Below are 23,049 nucleotides of genomic sequence, written 5' to 3' on the forward strand. Positions count from 1 at the left end.
AAACTCTTCAACAGTTTTCAACACTATGACCTCAAAGATTTCCATAATATGCTAGAGCGCAATAACAAGTCATCGTCTGAGAGGTCATCAGTATAAGCTGGTGTCTCGCAGGTCCTAAAACAATCCTCATAGACACTTCTTTAGCAACAGAGTGGTCAAAGCTTGGAACACACTCCCAAAAGCCCAAAGTGTCAATGAGTTTAAGAATAAATTGGATACGCACAATGCAAATTCTACTCAACACTAAAAACTTTATTGATGACTCTGGATACAAGCATTATCAGTTTTTTCAACTGGCTGTCTGCTTTACAAATAATAATAATAATAGTTTTGCGCTACGCAGCTACGCCTCTGCAAGACAGCCTCTGCTACGCATGCTACGGCACGACCTACGCGTCTACGAGCGCAGAGTGCTCGACGCCATCTTTGTTGAACGTTATTCGTAATCAAGATTACCCTCAGGCCACACAAGAAGTATTTCCTAACATTAAATTAGATCAGTCCTTACGTCATTTTAATCAATCTAGTATAAAACATATTGAATATACAAATAGTTTTAAGGACTATTATCAAAAAATATTATACGAACAGGATATAAATCTCAGTTTACCTATTTCATTACCGTTGCGTATCCAATATAACATTTGTAGAATGCTGTTTGGGCTTCCTCGATTCTGTAGCGCCTCTGGAATGTTTGCCGATGCCGGTGTAGAGGACTTTTATGCTATAGTGAGGAAGAAGACGGCGTCTGTGGTGAGGCGGATGAGGGGGAGCGCAAACAGCATCCTGAGAATGATAGCAGAGAGGTGGGATTCGGATATTCTCCGCCGTTATACCGAACTCCATATCATACGACTTAAGAAATAGACATTTGTATGAAACCTGTAATATAAGATAGTTTTACTAATGTAGTTTTATAAGTGTCTTGTAACTAACAATCTATGGATCGGAGGAATCTGAAAATAAATAATTTTTATTTTTATTTTATTTTATTACACGTCTCCCAACATAAGAAATAATTGTAGGGATCCCGGACCACTGTAAACAATATATTATAATTACGTTTATATTTTTGCATAGTATTCCATGCGTTTTAATGCCGTCAACCGGTAGCAATTATATTTAACGCATGGTACGTAGTACATAATTAACGCCACTGGGCTCCCTTTCTCATGGAGATTAAATTTTTACCTAAGTAGGTATTTGTTTGCCATTAGCTTTAGCAATATGATTACTTACGCGGCTGCTCTTTGCCGTCAATGATTGATTCTTGAGAGACTAAACTGAAATTAAAGGTAGGTTTAAATAGGACGAGATCCTACATCGGGCTACAGCGCCTTTTTAGAGCGCCTAAAACACCTTTTTAAGCGATTACCTCTGCCACCTGGGAAATACTGTGCAGGCGGTGTTCCATACCCAGTATAATTTACCTGAAATAAGCCTTGATTAAAACAAATTAGTCTACTAAGTTCTGAACTAATACATTTAGTTAGAATTCTAGAATTTTGTGAAGATAGCTAAGAGCCTATTCTATTCATCGGCCATAATACAATATAAATGAAAGAAATAGTCAAAACAAGCCTTCATGGCTTACCGTGGGCCTTAGTCAATTGGTGTAAGAATGTCCCAATAATAATTATTATTATTTAATACTCACCGATATATATTTTTTTATACTACGTCGGTGGCAAACAAGCATACGGCCCGCCTGATGGTCCGAGCAGTATCCGTAGCCTATGTACACCTGCAACTCCAGAGGAGTTACATGCGCGTTGCCGATCCAAACCCCCCCCCCCCCACCCCTCGTTGAGCTCTGGCAACCTTACTCACCGACAGGAACACAACACTATGAGTATGGTATAGTGTTATTCGGCTGCGGTTTTCTGTAAGGTGGAGGTACTTCCCCAGTTGGGCTCTGCTCTAGATCTGGAATGTCATCCGCTGTGCTGTGCCCTACCACACAAAGCGAGATGTTATTCACAATGCCCATACCTCTGTTTTGGACGTAGTTTAAGGACGTACCCGGGTCACTTGGATAAGATTTCTGTCCCACCTCGACTAATTGACGCAATAATTAATTGCGAAAGAATACCTACGGTAAAAAATATATACCTAGACCTATATTTGAACTTGCGGTATAAGATTTTTTAGCAATCGGAATCTTCGCTATTGCTGTTATTCCTTCCAACCATAGGAATAGATGTAGTTAACTAAACAATCCCTGCTTTGTTGGAATAGCAGCTATCAATTGGCGGTGGGTGTCGACGTTGGGTAATTGATAAATACATCACCGCGATACGAGTATGAGCGGCAGCGGCTCCATTCATCACGGACACAATGGAGTTCGCGCGGAGCCTCGTTACTATTCGCGAAGCCTTTGTTTGTACGACTGTGAGCGCATTCGGAGAATATTTTGATCCTTAGTTTCGTAATATAGTTGTATTCACTTTTTTATTTTAAATAAATGTATTATTTTGTACTCATCATCATTCTCCTGGCGCATTCCCTATTTGGGGTCGGCCCTCCTGATACATGATCGCCACTTGTTGCGATCTTTAGTCATTGCTGGCGTTAGGCCTAGCTCCGTCATGTCCTTGGAGATGGTTCTAGTCCAGTTGGTTGGCGGGTGGCCTCTGCCTCTCTTGTCCTCGTCTATATCCATCATTCGTCTCGTCATGTGGTGTTCGTTTCTGCGCATTACATGACCATACCAGCGTAATCGGCCTTCCTGCATCTTATGGTGTATATCTGCAACTTTAAAAGTACCTCGGATATACTCATTCCGAATTTTATCTAACCGAGTAACACCTCCAGACCAGCGCAGCATTTTCATTTCAGTGACATGTATTTTCTGTTGGTCATACTTTCTCATTCCCCAACATTCAGATCCGTAAAGTAAAGCGGGTCTCACAGCTCGTTTGTACACGGTGCCCTTGGTTTTAATTGGCATTCTTGCGTCACAGAGAACTCCAGTAAGAGATCTCCACTTGAGCCATCCTGTTTTTATTCTATTTTCAATGTCACTTACGGTATCGGCTTTAACATTAACAACGGACCCTAAATGTATTATTTTGTACTGATAATTTAAATACCTACCACAACATTTAACCCACATCATTTTAGAGGATCCTATCGTGTTCTTCAAATACAAGGGAATACAAGTATAAAAAAAGCCTTTATAGAGTTCCTGACCTTGTCTTTTAATTTTAGATCCGAGATGCATCTCTCGGTACTTCTTTGGCATACCTGTATTTTATTTATTGCTGTATTATATTATTGAGCACCCAAGTTTAGCATCCGTAAGTTAAGCAAGGCAAAAGGCAAAAATCTGCAACCTTCTGTTTCAGGGGCATCGGGATGTCGGATTTGAAGATTTCTTTGTGGCTCCAGTATTTATTCCACGTAATATTTAATTCGTCTATGTGCCAATTCTTCCTAAAAGTCATTTTTTCCCAGATAAATATATTCGGTGACATATTTTAGTATTTTTCCTTGAAGTTTTATAGAAATAGTTAAGGATTTGTCATTACTTTGATCTTACTTGTATTCATGCCTAGGCCTATCTTTGAGCTTATTGTGGATAATTCTATTAACATCGTTTGAAGTGATGATGATTCAGAAAGTAGAATTATGTCGTCCGCGAAACGAAGGTGATTTAAGCGTTTGCCTTTCCTAGACCAAGGTAATTTTTCCATAATATTATGCAAAACTGTAATGAATATTTTCGGTGAGAGGATCACCTTATCTCACGCCTCTACTTATTTTTATAGGCTCCCGTGCCCCGTGCGGTCCGTGCCCCGTGCGGTCCGTGCCCCGTGCGGTCCGTGCCCCGTGCGGTCCGTGCCCCGTGCGGTCCGTGCCCCGTGCGGTCCAACCTGACCCTACTTCATGTTCTACTGTAAATGTCCTTTAGGATGCTGATGTATGTTCTTGGAATCGATTGTGCCAATAGAGCGTCCCATAGGCTTCGGTGGGAAATAGAGTCTAAAACTATACTCGTAATAAATTTAAAAGGTCACAAGTATATACCCACCCTACCTACCGGGTGACCCTACCTATGAAGCTGATTGTCCCGGGTTCAAATCCTGGTAAAGGCATTTATTCGTGTGATGAGCATGGATATTTATTTGTTCCTGAGTCATGGGTCTTTTCTATGTATTTAAGTATTTATAAATATTTATATATTATATATATCGTTGTCTAAGTACCCTCAACTCGAGCCTTATTGAGCTTACTGTGGGATTTAGTCAATTTGTGTAATATTGTACTATAATATTTATTTAGTATTATTTATTTATTTAAATAGTGTTCCGCTTGTAGAAGGGGCCTGTAAGTTTGCGAACCTCAGACCCCGCAGACAGCCGTGATGGATGGACCCGCGCCTGTCCGCGACGGCTCGGAGCCCTGAGAATTGCTCAAAGAACTGCTTCGTCTTCGCAAATGTGCTGGCCCTTTGCTGGCCAAGTGTAGCTATTATCATTATTTACACACCAGTTCTTAATATATTCTAAAGAGGTATTAACAAGGTTTAGGGCAAACATAATGTTAATTTAAGAGGAGAATAATATAAATATCACGTCTGTTAAAAACAATTACGGCAAGATAGCTATAATGTTAACCTAACCTGAACCTGAACATTTAATAATAATAATATAGGACATTATTACACAAATTGACTAAGTCACACAGTAAGCTCATTAAGGCTTGTGTTGTGGATACTTAGACAACGATATATATAATATATAAATATTTATAAATACTTAAATACATAGAAAACACCCATTACTCAGGAGCAATTAGATTCCAAGCTGCATTGGGGCCCCCACATAAATATTCTCGCAGGCAAACTTAGTTCTGCAGCATTTGCAGTATGCAAAATCCGTCACTTAACGGACGAAAAAACAGCTAGATTGGTGTATTGGGTAATGCTGCTGAAATCAATACCATTTTTGTACTGCAAAAGCGCGCCATTCGTTCAATTTATAAAATGAAGGTTAGAGATTCTCTTAGAAATAAGTTTAAAGATATTAATATACTTACTGTATACTGCCAATACATTTATGCAAATATTGTTTATGTTCATAAGCATATCAATAACTTCAAGAGAAATTGTGACATACATAATATTAACACAAGAAACAAGGACAAGTTAGCAATACCAACCACACGGCTGCAAAAAATCAAAAATTCTTTTAAAGGTAATTGTGTACGATTTTACAATAAACTGCCAAATAATATAACTAATCAAATGCCCTTACCAGGATTTGGTCCCGGGGCCATCGGCTTGATGGGCAGGGCCACTACCAACACAATCGTTTTACTTATACACACACATTATACGCCTACTTACTTTAGAAAACGTCAACAAAACGTTGGGTAATTAAAATACTAAGTTATCTAATATTATAAATTCATACATAAATATGATTTAAAATATTAAAGCAAATAGAGGTACTAAAGAAAGAAATGAGAAAGTAATGAGTTGTCTGTGTGAGCCCGGTCGCCGCGGGCGGCGGGCGGCGGGCGGGACGCTGGACTGTTTTATGTTAAACCATTACATTTGACTAAATTACTCTACGGTAATTAAGACCGTGAAATAGAAAGGGCATGTAGTGGATACACATTACGAGGTTGGCTGCGACTGTTTCGTGTGAACTTTACCCGTACAACACTGACATACTTGAGTATATGCGTTTGAACGTCTACGTAATTTACTTTCAATACATCTCACTCGCACTAATCTGCCAGTACGAGCGAGATGCATAGAAAATAAGTAACGTTCACGCTAGCGTTTATGTCAGAGCCAAACTGGTGGTAACTGTACTTGTGCCTAAATATTCCCTCGCGTGTCATCGGCACACTCGGTAAATTAAAGAAGGGTGACATGAAAAGGCACTAAATAAACATACTTACCAATGCATTAGTTTGCTAGTCGAACATAGATTACCTTCTATAGGATTCCACGTTATGTTAAATAGTAAAATTACACGACAACTCCCTCTTACCTTACCACATGTTCCGTTGTGCGTAAGTTTACGGCACGAAAAAAATATGAACAAAACACGAGTGGCATGGATAGTCGAATCATGAAATTTTTACATCTCTCTCCAAATCTATTCCAAATGTCGTTCGCGTATAATTTTTTAAAGTAAGTTAAAGATGGATTGAACACTTTTTTCTAGCCAACACTTGCAGAAACAGTATGCCAAACCAGATCTGTCTATAGACCCTCCGTCTAGTGTGTTTATTAATCCGTTTCTTTACTTTAGTGCGCGATGTCAGGAGTCATTATTGGGGACGGCCACAATTAATAACTAGTGATGTGAGCGCCATTACCATCAGCGGTGTTGAAGCGGCGGAAGGGGGTCGAGGGGAAAGAGGCCACATTGTGATACATTCCAAATAATTACGTCATAATTGATAACCTTGGAAAAAAATTTAATGCTCAAATACGGATAATCAGAATATGTCGTGAAATGCTAAAAAAAATGCAATGATGATGATATTGATACGAGTAACATAAATAACAATCTTGCTCTAGCACGCCTATCTTGATTGTTATAACAGCTTATGAATTTGATCTGGTTTGTCATGGTTAGTGACGTTCCTGGATAAAGAAATGTCGGTTTTCACACTGACAGCTCATATCCATAACAAATCCAGATCTTAATAACCATCTTTATAATCAAAATAAGCCTCCTGATATACCGCAATCGATGTAAAATCTCCAACTTAGCACATAAAGTGCTTGTATGTAATGTCGAACAAAAGGTATTGCAGCTCTGTACTAACCTACCACGTATAACAATAATAACCGTCAGAAACTCACTCAATTGTTAACCGAATTTTCATGCAATAAAGCCAATAAATAGCGTCATTCACGAACGCTATGCATGGTAGGGCAGCATAGCGCTCGACTCTCAAACAAACTTGAAGGAAACTTGATTTGCTTCGCGATGTCACATCATCTTGCCTTCGTACGGATGAACTTTCACTGGAGGAGACACCGACTCCAAACTGAACGGAGCCATCTTATCTAACTTGCAAAAAGTGCAAACTTTAGCCAACTTTGCGTAACTTTCGATATTGAAACTTAAAGATCATTCATTGTCGGTGAATCTTGAGTTTGAGAACAGATGGACTACTTTTGTACCTACATAATATGCTACTAGACTCATATCGGCACTATAAATTATTACTTTCTGTATTATTTTACTTAATTGGTTATATTTATAGATTTCGGGTATTAGAAGTGTATGGTAGTAGTAGTTATTGTAAACTCTTTATTGTACAAAAATACATATTAAAAGTAACATACAATTAGTAAGAAGTAGAAAGGCGAACTTATCCCTTTGAGGGATCTCTTCCAGTTAACCTTTGTTCGATGATGGCTGCATATTTTTAATTCAAAATTTGTGGTTCTATTTTTTTTTATTTTGAACTCTGAAAACGCTGTCGGCCATGTAGTGACGTCATAGGACTCGCATGTTGAATCTTATACGAGTGAAATTCGTTATGAGGTTTTCACAATTAATGATGGATAAATGTCAAATGTTGTTTTCGACCCGAGTGACGTGTTATCACAGATAATCTATAGACTAACAGGGCTGATATCGTTTTCGCCTGATTATGTAAAAGTAAACTTTTAAAATATGTTTTGCAGTTTTCAGGGTCATAGTTAAATATGGTTATATTTCTTTTCTTTTCATTGTACAATAATAAATAATGTAAGACCGAATTTCAAGTAGCCTCCTCAGTTTTTTGGAAAAAGCAATTTGTTTTGACCTCGATTCTTGTCAATTGTGATATCAGAACCGGTGTGAAGTTAGCGGCCAAAAGTTGGCGGCCAAATGTTGGCGCCAGACGGCCGCCAACATTTAGCGGCCAAATGTTGACGCCAATCGGCCGCCAACATTTGGCCGCCAACTTCACACTAAAATTAACCTACCAAATTAAGAAGTCCGTATGAAATCTCACCATACATAACACAATTGGTGGAACGTTAGGGCAGTGTCTCGTTATATAAGGGCATTTTGTCCAAACTGCCCTGCAGAATTGCAACCGATTATTACAGATTTCATTTTTTCTACAAAACGTAAAACCTTTTAGAAATATTTCGGTTAGTGCTATATAGTACACACTAAAAGAGATACAACTCTATGTACTAAAACCAGACAGAGATGACATGTAAATGCGAATTGAAATGCAAATTTCAAACAATTTTATCAAATCTGGCACATTCTGGAGCCAGAGATTTATCAACTTGTTACGGGTTTGAATTAGTTTGGATACAACCTTCATTCAAACTCTCATTTTACAACTTGTTGTGATTTTGCTGCAATGTGCATGTGAAATGCAGTGAAAGTCGTGGGTGAAGCAAAAGACAATCGTCAAATTCGTGTCAAAACCACTTTAAACTTGTAACATGTTTTTAAATCCGAATCGCGTTGTAGGATCAACGATTAGGATGTCTGCGTGAAATGGCCTGTAACGGTCTGATAAGGAAAATACGAGGTTAATTCTGAATGTCACATGTATTAGAAGGAGAATAAGTAGGTTAATCTTAATACATGACTACAATATATCGTCTATGGACTTAACTTTTTTGTAGCCATTACAGCTGGGGCAAGCTTAAAAAATATCGCTAATTATAAGTGTTTCGTCAATAGGAATATTAATTAGACTTGAATTGAAGGTGTAAACTGGCCCCATTTGAGGAACTATACACTTCTCTGGGCGGCATTTCCAACTTTGATCATCTATCTTGATTTAATAATTCATTCAAATGAAAATAAAATAATGAATTATTCATCTGTGAGTAATATCAATATTACTCACAGTCCATCTTGCTCGCATCACTATAATAATATTTCGAGCGAGATGCACGGGTAGAAATCTTATATGAATATCAAATCAAGTTATTTCCGCAGATTTTCCGGACCAATACAAAATACTTAACTGCTTCTCATCTTAAAGGCTGGCAATACACTTGCAACCACTCTGGTGTTGCAGGTGTTCATGGCCGACATTAATTGCTTACCACCAGGCGATTTATCTGTTCGTTTGCCATAAAAAATAAAACAGTAAGTATTTTGAAAGTTGTAATGTCGGAATGTCGCCACGTCGCGCAGGCCGCGCCGCCGGCGGCGCGCGTCAACTACTCGCGACGTGACAATTTCCGTTCGCGACACGCGGCGGAGTTCGGCCGCGCTTTGTCACGTCATTAATATTGCTAGATCAGAATGACATTTAAAAAATATTGTATTCTGTTACTCGTGGCTGGCAGCGAGAACGGCCCGATTTAGATTTAACAATTTGTTATGGTTTTAACCTGGTTTTGTGACGACCTTGAAGATTTCACGCTGATTGGTACATGTCAAATAAAGTAAAAGTCATGCGTGAGATGCGCGCCAACCGCCAACACGATCATGCATCAATGTGATCAAAACCAGTTCAAAATAACTAATTGTTTAATCTGTATTTCAATTTAAATCGCTCTTATATTTGAAGTACCGACTTGCTGGTTTAAAACAAATTTTAAACAGCAACTTGATTGCAGATATTCATAACGAATTCCAAATAAGCAAAATCCTATACGCATAGAAACAAGTATTTGATCAGGAGGCTTATCCGAAAATTATTATAAATCTAAACCCACCTACAATGCATCTATCCCGTGCTTATTAATGTTCGTGAGATGCATTAAATTGCCAGAGAAAGTTCAAATACTTATTCCCCCAGAGCCTCCGAACCGAAGGTCAACGTATCTGACGCGCGATTTTCGGCGTATAATGCACGTTTCTGCCCTCACGACATTCCAGATCCCAAATTCCAATAGCGGACTGAGAGTATGACCTAACTACCTCAGAACAAGAAATGTATCTACTATAAATACCCAAGATTATTATAATAGAGACAACTTCGCAGACAGAAAACCCTTTATGTATTACTAGGTATACCAAGTCAAATCCAGGTCGATCGTATTCGTCATTATTATCTTACTAGCAGTGTACATTTATATTTATACAACAATGACATCCATAGATATACCTGTAGTGTAGGTAAGGCAGTAATAGTAGTAGCTTATTATCTAATGGAGCCTGGAACATTTAGTAACCACCGTATGTATGTGTGTTAACCCGTTTACTGAGCACGATTTGCTTTACTTGATTTATCTAGATATATGTACCAATAAATACATTTATTTATACATATTCAACAAATACTTCCTGTCAGGAATCGAAGCAGAAAAGATAGAACCGAATGTGATCGCCGTCTTCGCAATCCGGCGTTTCGGAAATATCCGCGAAAGCGCTCCCACTCTGATCATACTCGTATTTATTTATCGTACACAATTACTTGCCCGGCGATGTGCGCAACATTTCACACCAACACTGACACTCGCTATGTCGACACACAGCGAGTTGATCGCTCAGGCTACGTATGCAAGTGCATTTTTCTTGGGTGGATGATATTTTTTCCGGTTGCATATTAGAGAAAACCGGAGTCCACTGGTGGCTACCTTATGTCAAGAAGTAGATCAAAACTAGTTATCACGAAAACAACTACCATTTTATATTCCCCTAGGTCTTATTGAGAACAGTCCGGTTTCTACAGGACTTTGTCCAATAAAAATTAAAAGATAATTATTTCTTAGGTCGGAAATCGGAACCGAGGAACTTGGAACGAACTTCGGTTCGAAACCATGAGCTTCAATTTATAGCCTATTATATTATCGCTAGGCCACCAGCACATACATATGGCCACCATAACATATTCCTACGGATCTCGCACTCATGTTATACCAGTTCTGTCACGAATTTTACTCTTTACTATTCTCAACCATGTGCAATGCTGCCTACAACCCAAACCGTCGGGTATGACCTTCAATTACGCAGGGTAGTCACGCATCTCTGGCTCAAAGTGAACTGAAGCCTTTATCATGACATAATATTTGGCGAATGGATAGACTGTTGAAGCGCGACAGCGCGACCTTGTCGGGTGCCGCGGGAGCTGTTATGATATTAGTGTATTGGAGATTGCCACAACCCCGTCGGTGCCAATAAAAAAATGTTCCACGCGACGATAACTACAGGATACCTGGAGTGTGTAGCATACAAATGCGTTTTAAATTTTTATTATACGCTATGTAACTAGTACTCAGAAGGTGCCTTTACTAGGAGACGCATTCTGATTTTAAAATGTTGGTGTTCTGATATTATTTTCAATAGGTACTCATAAAAAGCGGCCAAGTGCGAGTCGGACTCGCGCATGAAGGGTTCCGTACCATTTATGACGTATTAAAAAAAATCTACTTACTAGATCTCGTTCAACATTTTACCACTTAGGACACACATTTTACCACTTTGGAAGTGTCTCTCGCGCAAACTATTCAGTTTAGAAAAAAATGATATTAGAAACCTCAATATCATTTTTGAAGACCTATCCGTAGATACCCCACACGTATGGGTTTGATGAAAAAAAAAATATTTTTTATTTTATGACTTATTAAAAAAAATACTTACTAGATCTCGTTCAAACCAATTTTCGGTGGAAGTTTGCATGGTAATGTATATTATATATTTTTTTTAGATTTTTCATTCTGTTATTTTAGAAGTTACGGGGGGGGGGGGGGGGACACACATTTTTTCACTTCGGAAGTGTCTCTCGCGCAAACTATTCAGTTTAGAAAAAAATTATATTAGAAACCTAAATATCATTTTTGAAGACCTATCCCTAGATACCCCACACGTATGGGTTTGATGAAAAAAAATTTTTTTTTAAATTTTTATGACGTATTAAAAAAAACTACTTACTAGATCTCGTTCGAACCAATTTTCGGTGGAAGTTTGCATGGCAATGTATATCATATATTTTTTTTAGATTTTTCATTCTGTTATTTTAGAAGTTACGGGGGGGGGGACACACTTTTTACCACTTTGGAAGTGTCTCTCGCGCAAACTATTCAGTTTAGAAAAAAATGATATTAGAAACCTCAATATCATTTTTAAAGACCTATCCATAGATACCCCACACGTATGGGTTTGATGAAAAAAGATTTTTTGAGTTTCAGTTCTAAGTATGGGGAACCCCCAAAATTTATTGTTTTTTTTTCTATTTTTGTGTAAACATCATAATGCGGTTCATAGGATACATCTACTTACCAAGTTTGAACAGTATAGCTTTTATAGTTTCGGAAAAAAGTGGCTGTGACAGAATCGGACAGACAGACGGACATGACGAATCTATAAGGGTTCCGTTTTTTGCCATTTGGCTACGGAACCCTAATAACGTTTAGATTGGTACAGTAACCTGTCTATGAACAGAATCGTTTAATTAAGAGTTACACAAATCAAAAAATGAAATATAAACGAAGGGCAGACAGGTTTTATCGACGGGGAATTGAACCATTGTTCAGTTTTGACATATAATGCACCAAAATATGCATGCATTCGAGCAGTGAGCTTGTGGCCGCAAGTTAGGAAGTTAAGTTAATTTAACTATCATTTGTTCCAGGTTGCATGCGTTGAGGGCGCGGCGGGCGGGCGGCGCAACTTCCAGTGGACCACCACGTCCTTACTTCACGGGTAACTTGATGCTTTTCAAAAGGCTAATAAATAACTAGCGGTTCTGTGAACTGCAGACCTCGTGAACCCCAATCGCTCCGTTATTTTGAAAAAGAAAAACCCAATAATTTTATGGAGAACAATAAGTTTCCATATTATTATAGAACCTGCTCTTAAAATATTAGAATTGACTGAAAAATGCAATAGATGAAATAAATTAAAAGTGGAAGAAATTGGTCTCAGGTGAAACTCGAACTCGCGACTCCGGGATACAACTCGCTTTACCAACTGAGCTAGCGAGACAGTACCGTTGACAGCAATATTTCCTTTATATTATGCGCCTTTAGGGGGGCGGGGTCTCCGCTTTGTCCAAGCAAAACAGCTTCTGGCTCAGCCAAAAAAACTGAAGAATATTAGTAGCGGGCATACAATGCGTATACCTATATATATATGTATATAAGAACGCGTTTAGAGCGTTGTTTGGGATCCCGCGATACTGCTGCGCGTCAACTTTGTTTATTGAGGCGCAAACTAAGTTTCCTTTAGGCGGAGTAAGTCACCTAACGGTCAGTAACCTAACGGTCAAGTTCTAAGGGCGTGACTTTCGAGGTAGGTCACTTTCTGAGGACGTCACTTTCTTAGAACATCACTTTCCATATTTCGAAGACCGTCTCCGCATTAAGGGTAAAATAGTGTGCGTCATTGTTAATTCGTCTTACATCAACAGCAACAGCTCATTTAGTAAACGTGGTGGCAGCTGTTACCGCACCAACCCGCTTTAAATCGATTCCCGTCAAATTTGTAATAAATAGGGAGACGTCATAAGTAAAATAACACTCAATACAACTAAAGAACCTTTCAAACTTGCGGGTCTGAGCACTCCTATCCACGATAAAAGCCTTTCCGCTAATGCTAATATTGGTCGAGCGCTCTCGCAAAAGATTGAACCTAATTGTGGAGGCGCTGAATGTTCCAGGGATTACCGTTGATTATCCCGCCTCTGCCCTGTCCCTTTTTCGTCAGGACGACGCTTATTGTAACGTGCCGCGAGGAAAATCTGCTTCCGGCATTCCGTTCACTTTAACACTTCAGAGAAACCATTATCTGATTTTTTTAGATGTTTAAATAAAACAACGATTAATTTTGTAACATTTTTCGGCTTAACATTTGCATCTATTTAATCTTTACTGTTATTTCGGGAATGCGAATAAATGTTTAACATAATTATAAATATCATATCGCAAATTATGCACCTGAATAAAGCTGTAAGTAAAGACCGCATGAACAATATTCCTAATTTGTTCAACTCAACTCATCAAAACCGCACTCTACATAATGAATTCATGAGAAACCGCGAAGAGCATAAACCGCCTCATTTTAATTTAACGTCTGATGTATACGCGAGGATGTACATACACCATTCCAAACCCTACTGTTTCAGAGTTGCAAACTTGTCCATCACAAGCAAATAGGCGTCTAAGCACTACCTTATTTGCGACTTTTATTAACGTATCCAGGTCCACCTAAAGGTTACTGAAACGAAGGCAGGGATGCCGTGCAAGCTTGTACGTGACTTAAGTACTTCCGACAGTCGAGTGACCAAGGTTACATTAAGAACGACGATAGTTCGTGTGCGCTCGCCATTACTTTTACAGTGCCATGAATAATTGATTTATGAAGACCTCATGAACTCGTTATTCTCAAGTAATGACTTAATGCGTATACTTATATAATGCATTCATTTATCATGTCGAAGGAATCTTTAAGTTCTTGATAGCAGGAAACTACCTACCCGCATTAGGTCTTAATTATTCGCTACAACGCAGTAGAAATGTCACTCGGTAGTCATACGACATTTGCAATATTCTAAGTTACAATGGTCGTGATAAAGGGCGCAAATCCTGAAACTTCTAATCAAAATGAGGTAGATCTCCAGATTGAAAAGTCGATTAATCTTTCCCGTTCTGTGCACCCATTACTCATTCCGTTGTGAATTAATTTACGATTACGCTGCTATTTTTGGACGATTGAAAGTCATCTGACCGGCAGCCTCTGTTTGCAACATCATCAGTAGAATTAAATTAACAATGCCGTTTTTCTTCGCCCTCACTTCCCGGCAAATGAACGGAGATCCTTCTCAATTAATTGTCATTTACGCTGGCTAATCCTGTTTAATTCGTTTTGGTTCATGTTTACCTTCTCTCTTCGGTACCTATAGCTTCTAGTATGCGCTTAAGCTATATTGTGTTAACACAGATAAATACGAAATCAATATTTTTCAAATATCGGTTTTCCGTAATGTAGTGCTTTGAATTTCCGACTATGTAATGTTTTGAATTCTCGTATTTCGTACACATATATAAATTTTCACCACACCAACTGGTAAAGGCCCTCTTGATTGTTCAAAAACGAATGACAAAATTGCATTTTATCCACATGTGGGGCAAAGTAATCAGATGCAAATTTTGATTGATTATGTTAGCTGGTAGAATTAGCAATATTAGCACGAGCGGTTAAACAACAACTTTACCCCCTTGTAAAACAAATAACTATGAAACACCAAAAAAATCAAAGCAAATCTAACTGAGCGTAATAAAAACAATTTCATTCAAAATCACCATTTAAAAGTCAATTCTACTAGTTAACATAAGGAAACAACTCAAAATTTGCAATCAGTAATCAGTTACTTCGCCCCACATGTGGATAAAATGAAACTTTCTCGTTAGTTTTTGAACAATTAAGAGGGCCTCTACCAGTCGGTGTGGTGAAAATAATTATTTAACAGGTCTAACGACTTTAACTCAATTTAATTTCATTATTTTTTTACCTTATCCGACGTTTCAATTGAGTTACATCAGCCGTGGTCATTGAAGATTGTCGTCTCAGCAAAATGTCAACGAAGATATGAATAAAAAATACTAAACTACTCGAATTAAAAATGTTCGAGGCGGAAAAAGAAATTGAAATTTGAAAACTACCCGTTTATGTTTATGTTAATTATCTACGACACGACACATAACATTCAGAATAAAACAACACTCAAAATAATGAAACTATATCGCTTTAGACTCGTTATATTATTGAATACATATATGTAATGTTCGTCCAAATTTTGGTACATACTGGATACGTAAATTAATGCTTAATAATCGAGATCAAAAAAGTAAATACACAGCAATATCTTGTTGAGAAAAAACCTATCTGACTAATTATAAATTTGATTTAAATTCCAGATTAAGGCCGTAATGAGCCGCTAGTCGGAGGGAAGCGTCGGCTTGACACGCCTGACGCGGCACTCGGCGTGACGCACGTCCACCATGAACGACCCGGAGCGCGAAGAACGTGACAACGCCACCTGTGCACAGCTGCTCAACAACACCGTGCCGCCGCCCGGTCAGCTCACTCCCGAACTGCTGCTACTTTCTTACTACTGTGTCGCCACAACCCAAAGTGGTTCTTGTCCTCCCACACCACAAACCGCCAGGCTCCCCTGAGGAGTCAAAAAATACCTAAGCGAACTTGGTGCAAAACACGACACTGTATCAAAACTCACCGATAGAACAGACTCAGTTAATGCTCCATCAGATTATGCTCTAGCATTAAGATTAAGTTCGCTTGGTAGACTTGGGTCTACCAAGTCTACCCAAAAAAACATTAAAATCGTTGAAATTGGGCCATGGCTCCATCTTACGTTTTCCATTCCTATACCTTGATATATTTGTGGCACACTGTACCTATATGCCTCGTTTGCCGGTGATATAAATACGAAATTGGGACTACGACATTTTCTGTCAAAGCAGCCTTCAGTTGTTGGCTGATATAAGCACGCAAATTGATCACACTTCTTTGAATATAACTGCTAATCAGTTGTAATGTTACAGGGCTGTACTGCCCGGGTACGTTCGACACGTGGGCGTGCTGGCCGCCGACGCGCGCGGGCGCCGTGGCGCGCGTGCCGTGCCCCGGCTTCGTGCCCGGCTTCAGCATCGACTGTGAGTTGCTTGCAGTGCTCCATGTATCGAACACTACACGCATTTCGAATATCGGTATACACTTTTACTAATAGATGATGATCCACGCTCCAGGCATCATAACTTGAAGGACATTTGCTATTTTCCTCTTTCAAAATGCTCTCAAAACATAACTTCGTTATGAGACGCTTTTCATAAGTTCTGCTGTACAAAATTAACCTGCGGCCCGGTTCGAAGAATGATTAAGACACGTTTAAGATCTTGGAAAGATCTTTAAAAGATCGATAACTAAACGACATGTCAAAATACAGAAGCAAGGCATTTTGCTTGGTTTTATACTCGTGAACAAGTCCATTTTGATTAGGTACTTTGTTGTAACTGACGCGTTAAGCTTGCCAAGACTGATTGAACACCATTCCAACATTGAACTGTAGCATAACCTTTACGTTTCAGTATTGGCGCACAAGCAATGTACGAGCAACGGCACGTGGTGGCTACACCCCAACACCGGCAAGCCGTGGTCCAACTACACCACCTGCATCAAGCCCGAGGATGTTCGTTACTCGTAACTCTGTATCGTGTCATCTCTCTCGCTCGCTCGCCCACTCATGTGTTTCTGCGCAGGACATGAGCGACATCATCGCGGTCTACGAGGCTGGGTACTCCGTCTCGCTCGTCGCGTTGCTCCTCTCGCTTGCCATCCTCGCCTACTTCAGGTAATCAAAACGCTTTTTCATGTATTTATATATTGTACCCATGCTACAATACCCATCTAATCAAAACAGTAATCTCTCGAAAAATGTTGTACCATTTAACTTTTTTTTTGTCTCTCGCTATTTTCAAATGGTTTGTCTTGTTCAACCTCGATCCTTGTTTATCTATAAAAGTTAGTTTTATTATAAAGTTATAAATGTTATGTAATGTTTTGTTTTATTTGTTTTGTCCAATTGTTTGTTTTGTCTAATTAACTGTAATACTAACTCTAGATACATAAAAGATTTATAAGTTAAATTTCTCAGTATTAATGATACTAAAGTTTTTCAATTTTTATCTAAAATTATATAAATAAAACATCTCCTGCAACTAAATTTTTGGGGAGGAGCGCTATTTACCCTAAAGTACAGGTTATACCTATTTAGGAAGCAGAGTTTCTAATTTAAGGAAATCTATGTAATTTGATGTTTATGAAATAAATTCATTCATTCATAATTCATTGTTACCTAACCCTATGGACGTCAAGTTCGAAATAAATATTTAAATTCAATTCAATTATAAAGCGATATAATTAAGAAATTAAACAACTAATCTTTCCTACTGCTAATTAATCATTGCACTGCAAATCGTGTCTGGATGTTGTTTGCAGGAGCCTGCGGTGCGCGCGCATCACGGTGCACATGAACCTGTTTGCGTCTTTCGCGCTCAACAACGTGCTGTGGCTGTTGTGGTACGAGCTGGTGGTGGGCGCGCCCGCCACGCTTGCCGCTTCGCCCGCCTGGTGTCGCGCGCTCAACGCCGCACTGCAGTACGCGCTGCTCACCAACTACACCTGGATGCTGTGCGAGGGACTCTACCTGCACACGGTGCTCGTGGCCGCCTTCGTGTCCGAGCGGCGCCTGCTACGTGCGCTGCTGGCGCTCGGCTGGCTGCTGCCGCTGCCCTCCGCCGTCATCTACGCCGCGCGCCGCGCCGCCGCCGACGACCCCATGTGCTGGTCTGACGACGGCGCGCCGCCGCTCGAGCTGGCCGTGCTCGTGTGCGCGGCCGTGCTGCTCAACCTCGGCTTCCTGTGCAACATCGTGCGCGTGCTGTGCACGAAGCTGCGTGCGGGCGGCGGTGCGGGCGGCGCGGCGGCAGGCGCCGCACAGCCCACGGCTACGGCGCTGCACGCACTGCGCGCTACATGCCTTCTGGCGCCACTGCTGGGCCTACAGTACCTGCTGATGCCTTACAAGCCAGACCCGAGCGCCAGCTGGTGGCGCCTGTACGAGTACGTGTCCGCGCTGAGCTCCTCGCTGCAGGGCCTATGCGTGGCCGTGCTGTACTGCTTCTGCAACGGCGAGGTGCTGGCGCAGCTGCGGCGGCGCTGGCGCGTGCTGACGTTCCGCCCGCGCGCCAACTCCACCACCAACACCACAGTCAGCGTGAGTACCTCGAAGCGCGCGCGTCTGCTCCGCGCCGCCCGCCCCGAGGCTGACCGTGTGCGTGTGTTGCAGTTCGTGCGGTCGACGGCGCCGGGCGCCGGCGAGGACAAGGTGTGACTGGCGGCGCGCGGCGCGGGGGGCGCGCCCGACGCCGCCGAGGACGCCGACGCCGACGCCGAACGCCGCCGCGCCGACTCGCGCCACATCCGTTTCGAGTGCGTGGACAGCGACGACGACGCGCCGCCGCACACGCGCCTGCTGTAGGAGTCCACTTCCGCTCCCGCCCCCGCGCCCGCGCCCTCTTCTGCATGACATTGAGTGCTCTGTGTGGTGTGATGATTGACCCTAACTCTCTTCTTGCATGTTGTGTAGTGGCCTAATCTAAGCCGAGTTGTGGGAACTCTGTTACATGTTGTATATAATTATATGAGGTTAAACGATTACGATACAACGCAAATAGTAAGGTCGTCGATGTCGTGGTAGTGTACATAAGGTTGTAAATAGCAAAGGGAAAAGGAAACGCTAAAGGCCCGCGACTCGCGTCCGGGTCGGTGTACAGTCACTAACGTACGTGTACACGCGTACATCTTTTGTAAGTTTAATATATAAATATGATTATATATACAGTGTTACGCGACTCGTTGTTTCACTTTCCTGACATCTCCCAAGCATTCAATTACCTTAGTTAGGTAGGTAGTTTTCTTGATTTGCGGTAATATCGAGACCTCAAAAATATGTAACCAAGACGCTTTACTAACAATTCTACAGAGTGTATAGTGTATCTTAACAAAACCGACGCATAACAACCATAAGTCAAATTCGAAACTAATTCAATTTTTGACCGCATTCTTGCATAATAAAATCTAAGTTCAACTGATTTCCAGTGTCACTTACAACCAGGGATCGGAAACCGGTATTTTTTGTATGGGAACGAAAACGGTATTTTTTCGTTCTTTGTTAATTACTTCATTTCTAATTAGGCAATCTAATAATAAGAAGTCGTTATCTGAAAACACAACTGAGTCCTACATTTGGAGTATAAAATAAACCGAAATATTTATTTCGAAGTTTTTGCAAAAAACCGGTTCCGATCCCTGCTTACGACAGTTGATACTCGTATGCGTGATAGGGCAGCTCGTGCCTTATGCCCAATTTAAAGTATTGTCATCAGAGCTGTCAATTTAATTTAGCATTTTATGTAGTAGCATTGTAATGAAAATATTACATCGACGATTGTATTAACAGGTAGAAATATCCAGGGTCATAAAGCTCTGTATCCTATTAGTTATTATTATTACTACACGTGAACGAACGTAACACTTTACATCCATTTCCTATAGCGACAATAGATACAATTTCGAATAGGAATAGAATGAGCTATCTCACAGATCTAGTTGTTGGTCGCCTGGGCCACCGCGCTCTAGTTGTGGCAACCCGAGCTGGTGCCGCGGCGTGTCCCGCGTCTAGCGTCATAGCGTCAAGTGTCGCGTGTCGCGCGGCCGGCCCGGCCGTGGCGCGCCTCGTGGGACACGACGGCTCACGTGAGGGCAATAATTAGCTACAGAACCGCTTACGTCATAATTTTCAATTTTATTTTCTAATATCTAACTCGATACTATTAACTTTTGGAAATACGTATGACTGAGGCAAATTTTAAGTTAGCGGAATAGATAAAAAGTTAAAAAACTTCAGTCTCTAAAAATACTAGGTATTTATAAACACGTAGAACAGTTCACTGATTGAAAAAATAATAGTTTAATAGGACCGAACTCCAAGAGATAGACAACATGTATGCCTAGCGGTCATCGCGATGCATCGGAGGAAAGAAATTTTAAAATGGTAAGTGCTAAACGTTGAGTTCTCTGAAGATGAGTAAAGTTATATTTATCCAAAGGCTAACATCATCGGGGTAGATGCTGGCTTTCTTTATCGCTTTAGGGTTCAGAAAAAGCACCGGCAGAGTCGACCGGCTGCGGTTATTTGTGGCCTACCAGCCGATCATTGGCAGCGCATCGATGTGCCGCTAATTTAAACCACTTCGATTCACGCTCTTCGTTTGATTTATTAATACCTGCACCTTGTACGGAACTCATCCGCATTCTAGCTAAAAATAAAGTGCTTAGGTAATAGCGCACATTCTAACTACGGCTTGGGAAAGCACCATGTTTAGCGACAAAGCTAGAGCTGGCAAGTGAGTGGCTGTGTGAGAGCGATGTAGCGAAAAAAATGTGACGATGCGGGTCAAAATTACCCAATTCCTTATGATTCTGTCCACATTGACATTATTTCGTTCTTATATAACTCGTATTTATTCGGTTATCATTTGAATGGTTTTAGGTAAGTTTGAATAGCTTCTAATACACAAGTAAAGTAAGAGGGCATTCTGAAGTCGGTTAATCAATTAGGCAGTCAGTAACAAAAGTTATATTAAACAACGTAAACTTAAATTAACCCACTTACACGATAACGCAAGAGCGTGCAGTCTCCGACAGCGAATACAAAATAAATACATTGACGCCGAAGCGAGTATAAAGTTTGAGTAAAAGCGAAGTTGACGGCGGGGAAGGTGCGCCGGCGGCGGCGTCTAGAAGCACTTGCGGTGCACGATGCCGGGGCCCGACTCGTCGTACTCCTGCTTCGAAATCCACATCGCCTGGAACGTGGACAGCGACGCCAAGATGGACCCACCGATCCATACTGAGTACTTTCTCTCCGGGGGAGCAATGATCTTGATCTTGATGGTTGAAGGAGCCAGCGCGGTGATCTCCTTCTGCATCCTGTCAGCGATACCGGGGTACATGGTGGTGCCACCTGAGAGTACGGTGTTGGCGTACAGGTCCTTACGGATGTCGACATCGCACTTCATGATAGAGCTGTATACGGTCTCGTGAACGCCACACGACTCCATGCCCAAGAAGGAAGGCTGGAACAGCGCCTCGGGGCAGCGGAACCTCTCGTTACCGATGGTGATGACCTGACCGTCGGGAAGTTCGTAGGACTTCTCCAGCGACGTCGACGCCGCCGCCGTTTGCATTTCCTGCTCGAAGTCTAGCGCCACATAGCAAAGCTTCTCCTTGATGTCGCGCACGATTTCTCGCTCGGCCGTGGTGGTGAAGGAATAGCCGCGCTCGGTAAGGATCTTCATGAGGTAGTCGGTCAAGTCGCGACCGGCCAAATCCAAGCGGAGTATGGCGTGAGGCAAGGCGAAACCTTCGTAAATGGGAACGGTGTGCGAGACACCATCTCCGGAGTCCAGTACGATACCGGTGGTACGACCGGACGCGTATAGGGAGAGCACGGCCTGGATAGCGACGTACATCGCGGGGCAGTTGAAGGTCTCGAACATGATCTGTGTCATCTTCTCCCTGTTGGCTTTGGGGTTTAACGGGGCCTCTGTCAGCAGAATAGGGTGCTCCTCGGGCGCAACGCGCAACTCGTTGTAGAAGGTGTGGTGCCAGATCTTCTCCATGTCGTCCCAGTTAGTGATGATGCCGTGCTCGATGGGGTACTTGAGGGTGAGGATACCTCTCTTGCTCTGGGCCTCGTCTCCTACGTAGGAGTCCTTCTGCCCCATGCCCACCATGACGCCTTGGTGGCGCGGGCGGCCCACGATGGAGGGGAACACGGCGCGCGGCGCGTCGTCACCGGCGAATCCGGCCTTGCACATGCCGGATCCATTGTCCACTACGAGGGCGCCCGCATCATCGTCGCACATGTTGACTGTCGCTCACGAACTCGCTTTTACTGGACAAAATACCACGCTCTGCGTCCTGAAACAAATAAACACTCGTCTTAATTCTGCTGCCCGTTTCTTCAGGCTCTGTTCCTACTTGTACAAACCCTCTGGAGGTGTCGTGTCCGAATAAAGGATGTATCGCGTTTTGAACAACACACACTACAATGACGTCAATCGGTCGCCGGTAGTTTTTTATTTTTATTTAGTTATACTAAAAGATTTTGAATCATGAAAAAACTGCCATCCAAACTTAGATGCAACATCATGTCAGCTAAATAACAGAACGTTGTGAGACACCGTTGGACAAAGCGATTCGCTTTAAAAGGAAAATCCAGTTTAGGTAGGAAAAATCCAGTGAAAAGGCACGTCACTAATATAACATACAGGAACTCCACTTAGGCACTTGACAGCAAACTGATATTTAGTTAATCGCATCATAAGATTGACACTACTGGTAATTGAGCACAAGTTACAATAAGGAAGGAGGTGACACTCACGGTGGGGGTGTCGGTCGGCGCGGCGGCAGTAGGCGGCGGCGCGCGGCGCGCCGCTATATACCTGCGCCGGCGCGGCCGCGCGCCCCGCGCGCCGCACCCGCGGGCTCCGCGCGCCCTACAAGGCGCTGCCGCCGCGGC

The 23,049-nt window shown here is 41.6% G+C and overlaps 2 protein-coding genes across 3 annotated transcripts in view; one reads left to right on the forward strand and one right to left on the reverse strand.

Annotated features, from left to right (window-relative positions):
- LOC133524527 (calcitonin gene-related peptide type 1 receptor) overlaps positions 1-19,315 on the forward strand; it is a 146,509-nt gene extending 127,194 nt beyond the window's left edge. The window contains exons 4-10 of one of the 2 annotated variants that reach the window (XM_061860612.1): positions 12,517-12,587; positions 15,800-15,959; positions 16,448-16,558; positions 16,991-17,091; positions 17,162-17,253; positions 17,901-18,678; positions 18,751-19,315. In XM_061860612.1, the coding sequence (XP_061716596.1) occupies positions 15,884-15,959; positions 16,448-16,558; positions 16,991-17,091; positions 17,162-17,253; positions 17,901-18,678; positions 18,751-18,795 (1,203 nt within the window). In that variant the 5' untranslated portion in view covers positions 12,517-12,587; positions 15,800-15,883 and the 3' untranslated portion in view covers positions 18,796-19,315. Of the gene's footprint in view, positions 1-12,516; positions 12,588-15,799; positions 15,960-16,447; positions 16,559-16,990; positions 17,092-17,161; positions 17,254-17,900 lie in introns of both variants that reach the window. The other variant, XM_061860611.1, reaches the window with a different exon arrangement.
- A 1,772-nt stretch (positions 19,316-21,087) lies between these two features.
- Positions 21,088-23,049, reverse strand: LOC133524528 (actin, muscle-type A2). The gene is made up of 2 exons (XM_061860613.1): positions 22,912-23,049; positions 21,088-22,448 (listed from the first exon to the last, which is right to left on the reverse strand). Exon 2 carries the CDS (start codon positions 22,391-22,393, stop codon positions 21,263-21,265), a length of 1,131 nt encoding a protein of 376 aa, XP_061716597.1. The 5' UTR covers positions 22,394-22,448; positions 22,912-23,049; the 3' UTR covers positions 21,088-21,262.

The sequence above is a fragment of the Cydia pomonella genome, chromosome 13 (genome assembly GCF_033807575.1).
Source record: "Cydia pomonella isolate Wapato2018A chromosome 13, ilCydPomo1, whole genome shotgun sequence".
NCBI classification, from domain to species: domain Eukaryota; kingdom Metazoa; phylum Arthropoda; class Insecta; order Lepidoptera; family Tortricidae; genus Cydia; species Cydia pomonella.

What these genes read in the sequence shown, in the direction of transcription:
- LOC133524528 (XM_061860613.1), bottom strand. Translation starts at nt 22,393, where the DNA reads ATGTGCGACGATGATGCGGGCGCCCTCGTAGTGGACAATGGATCCGGC.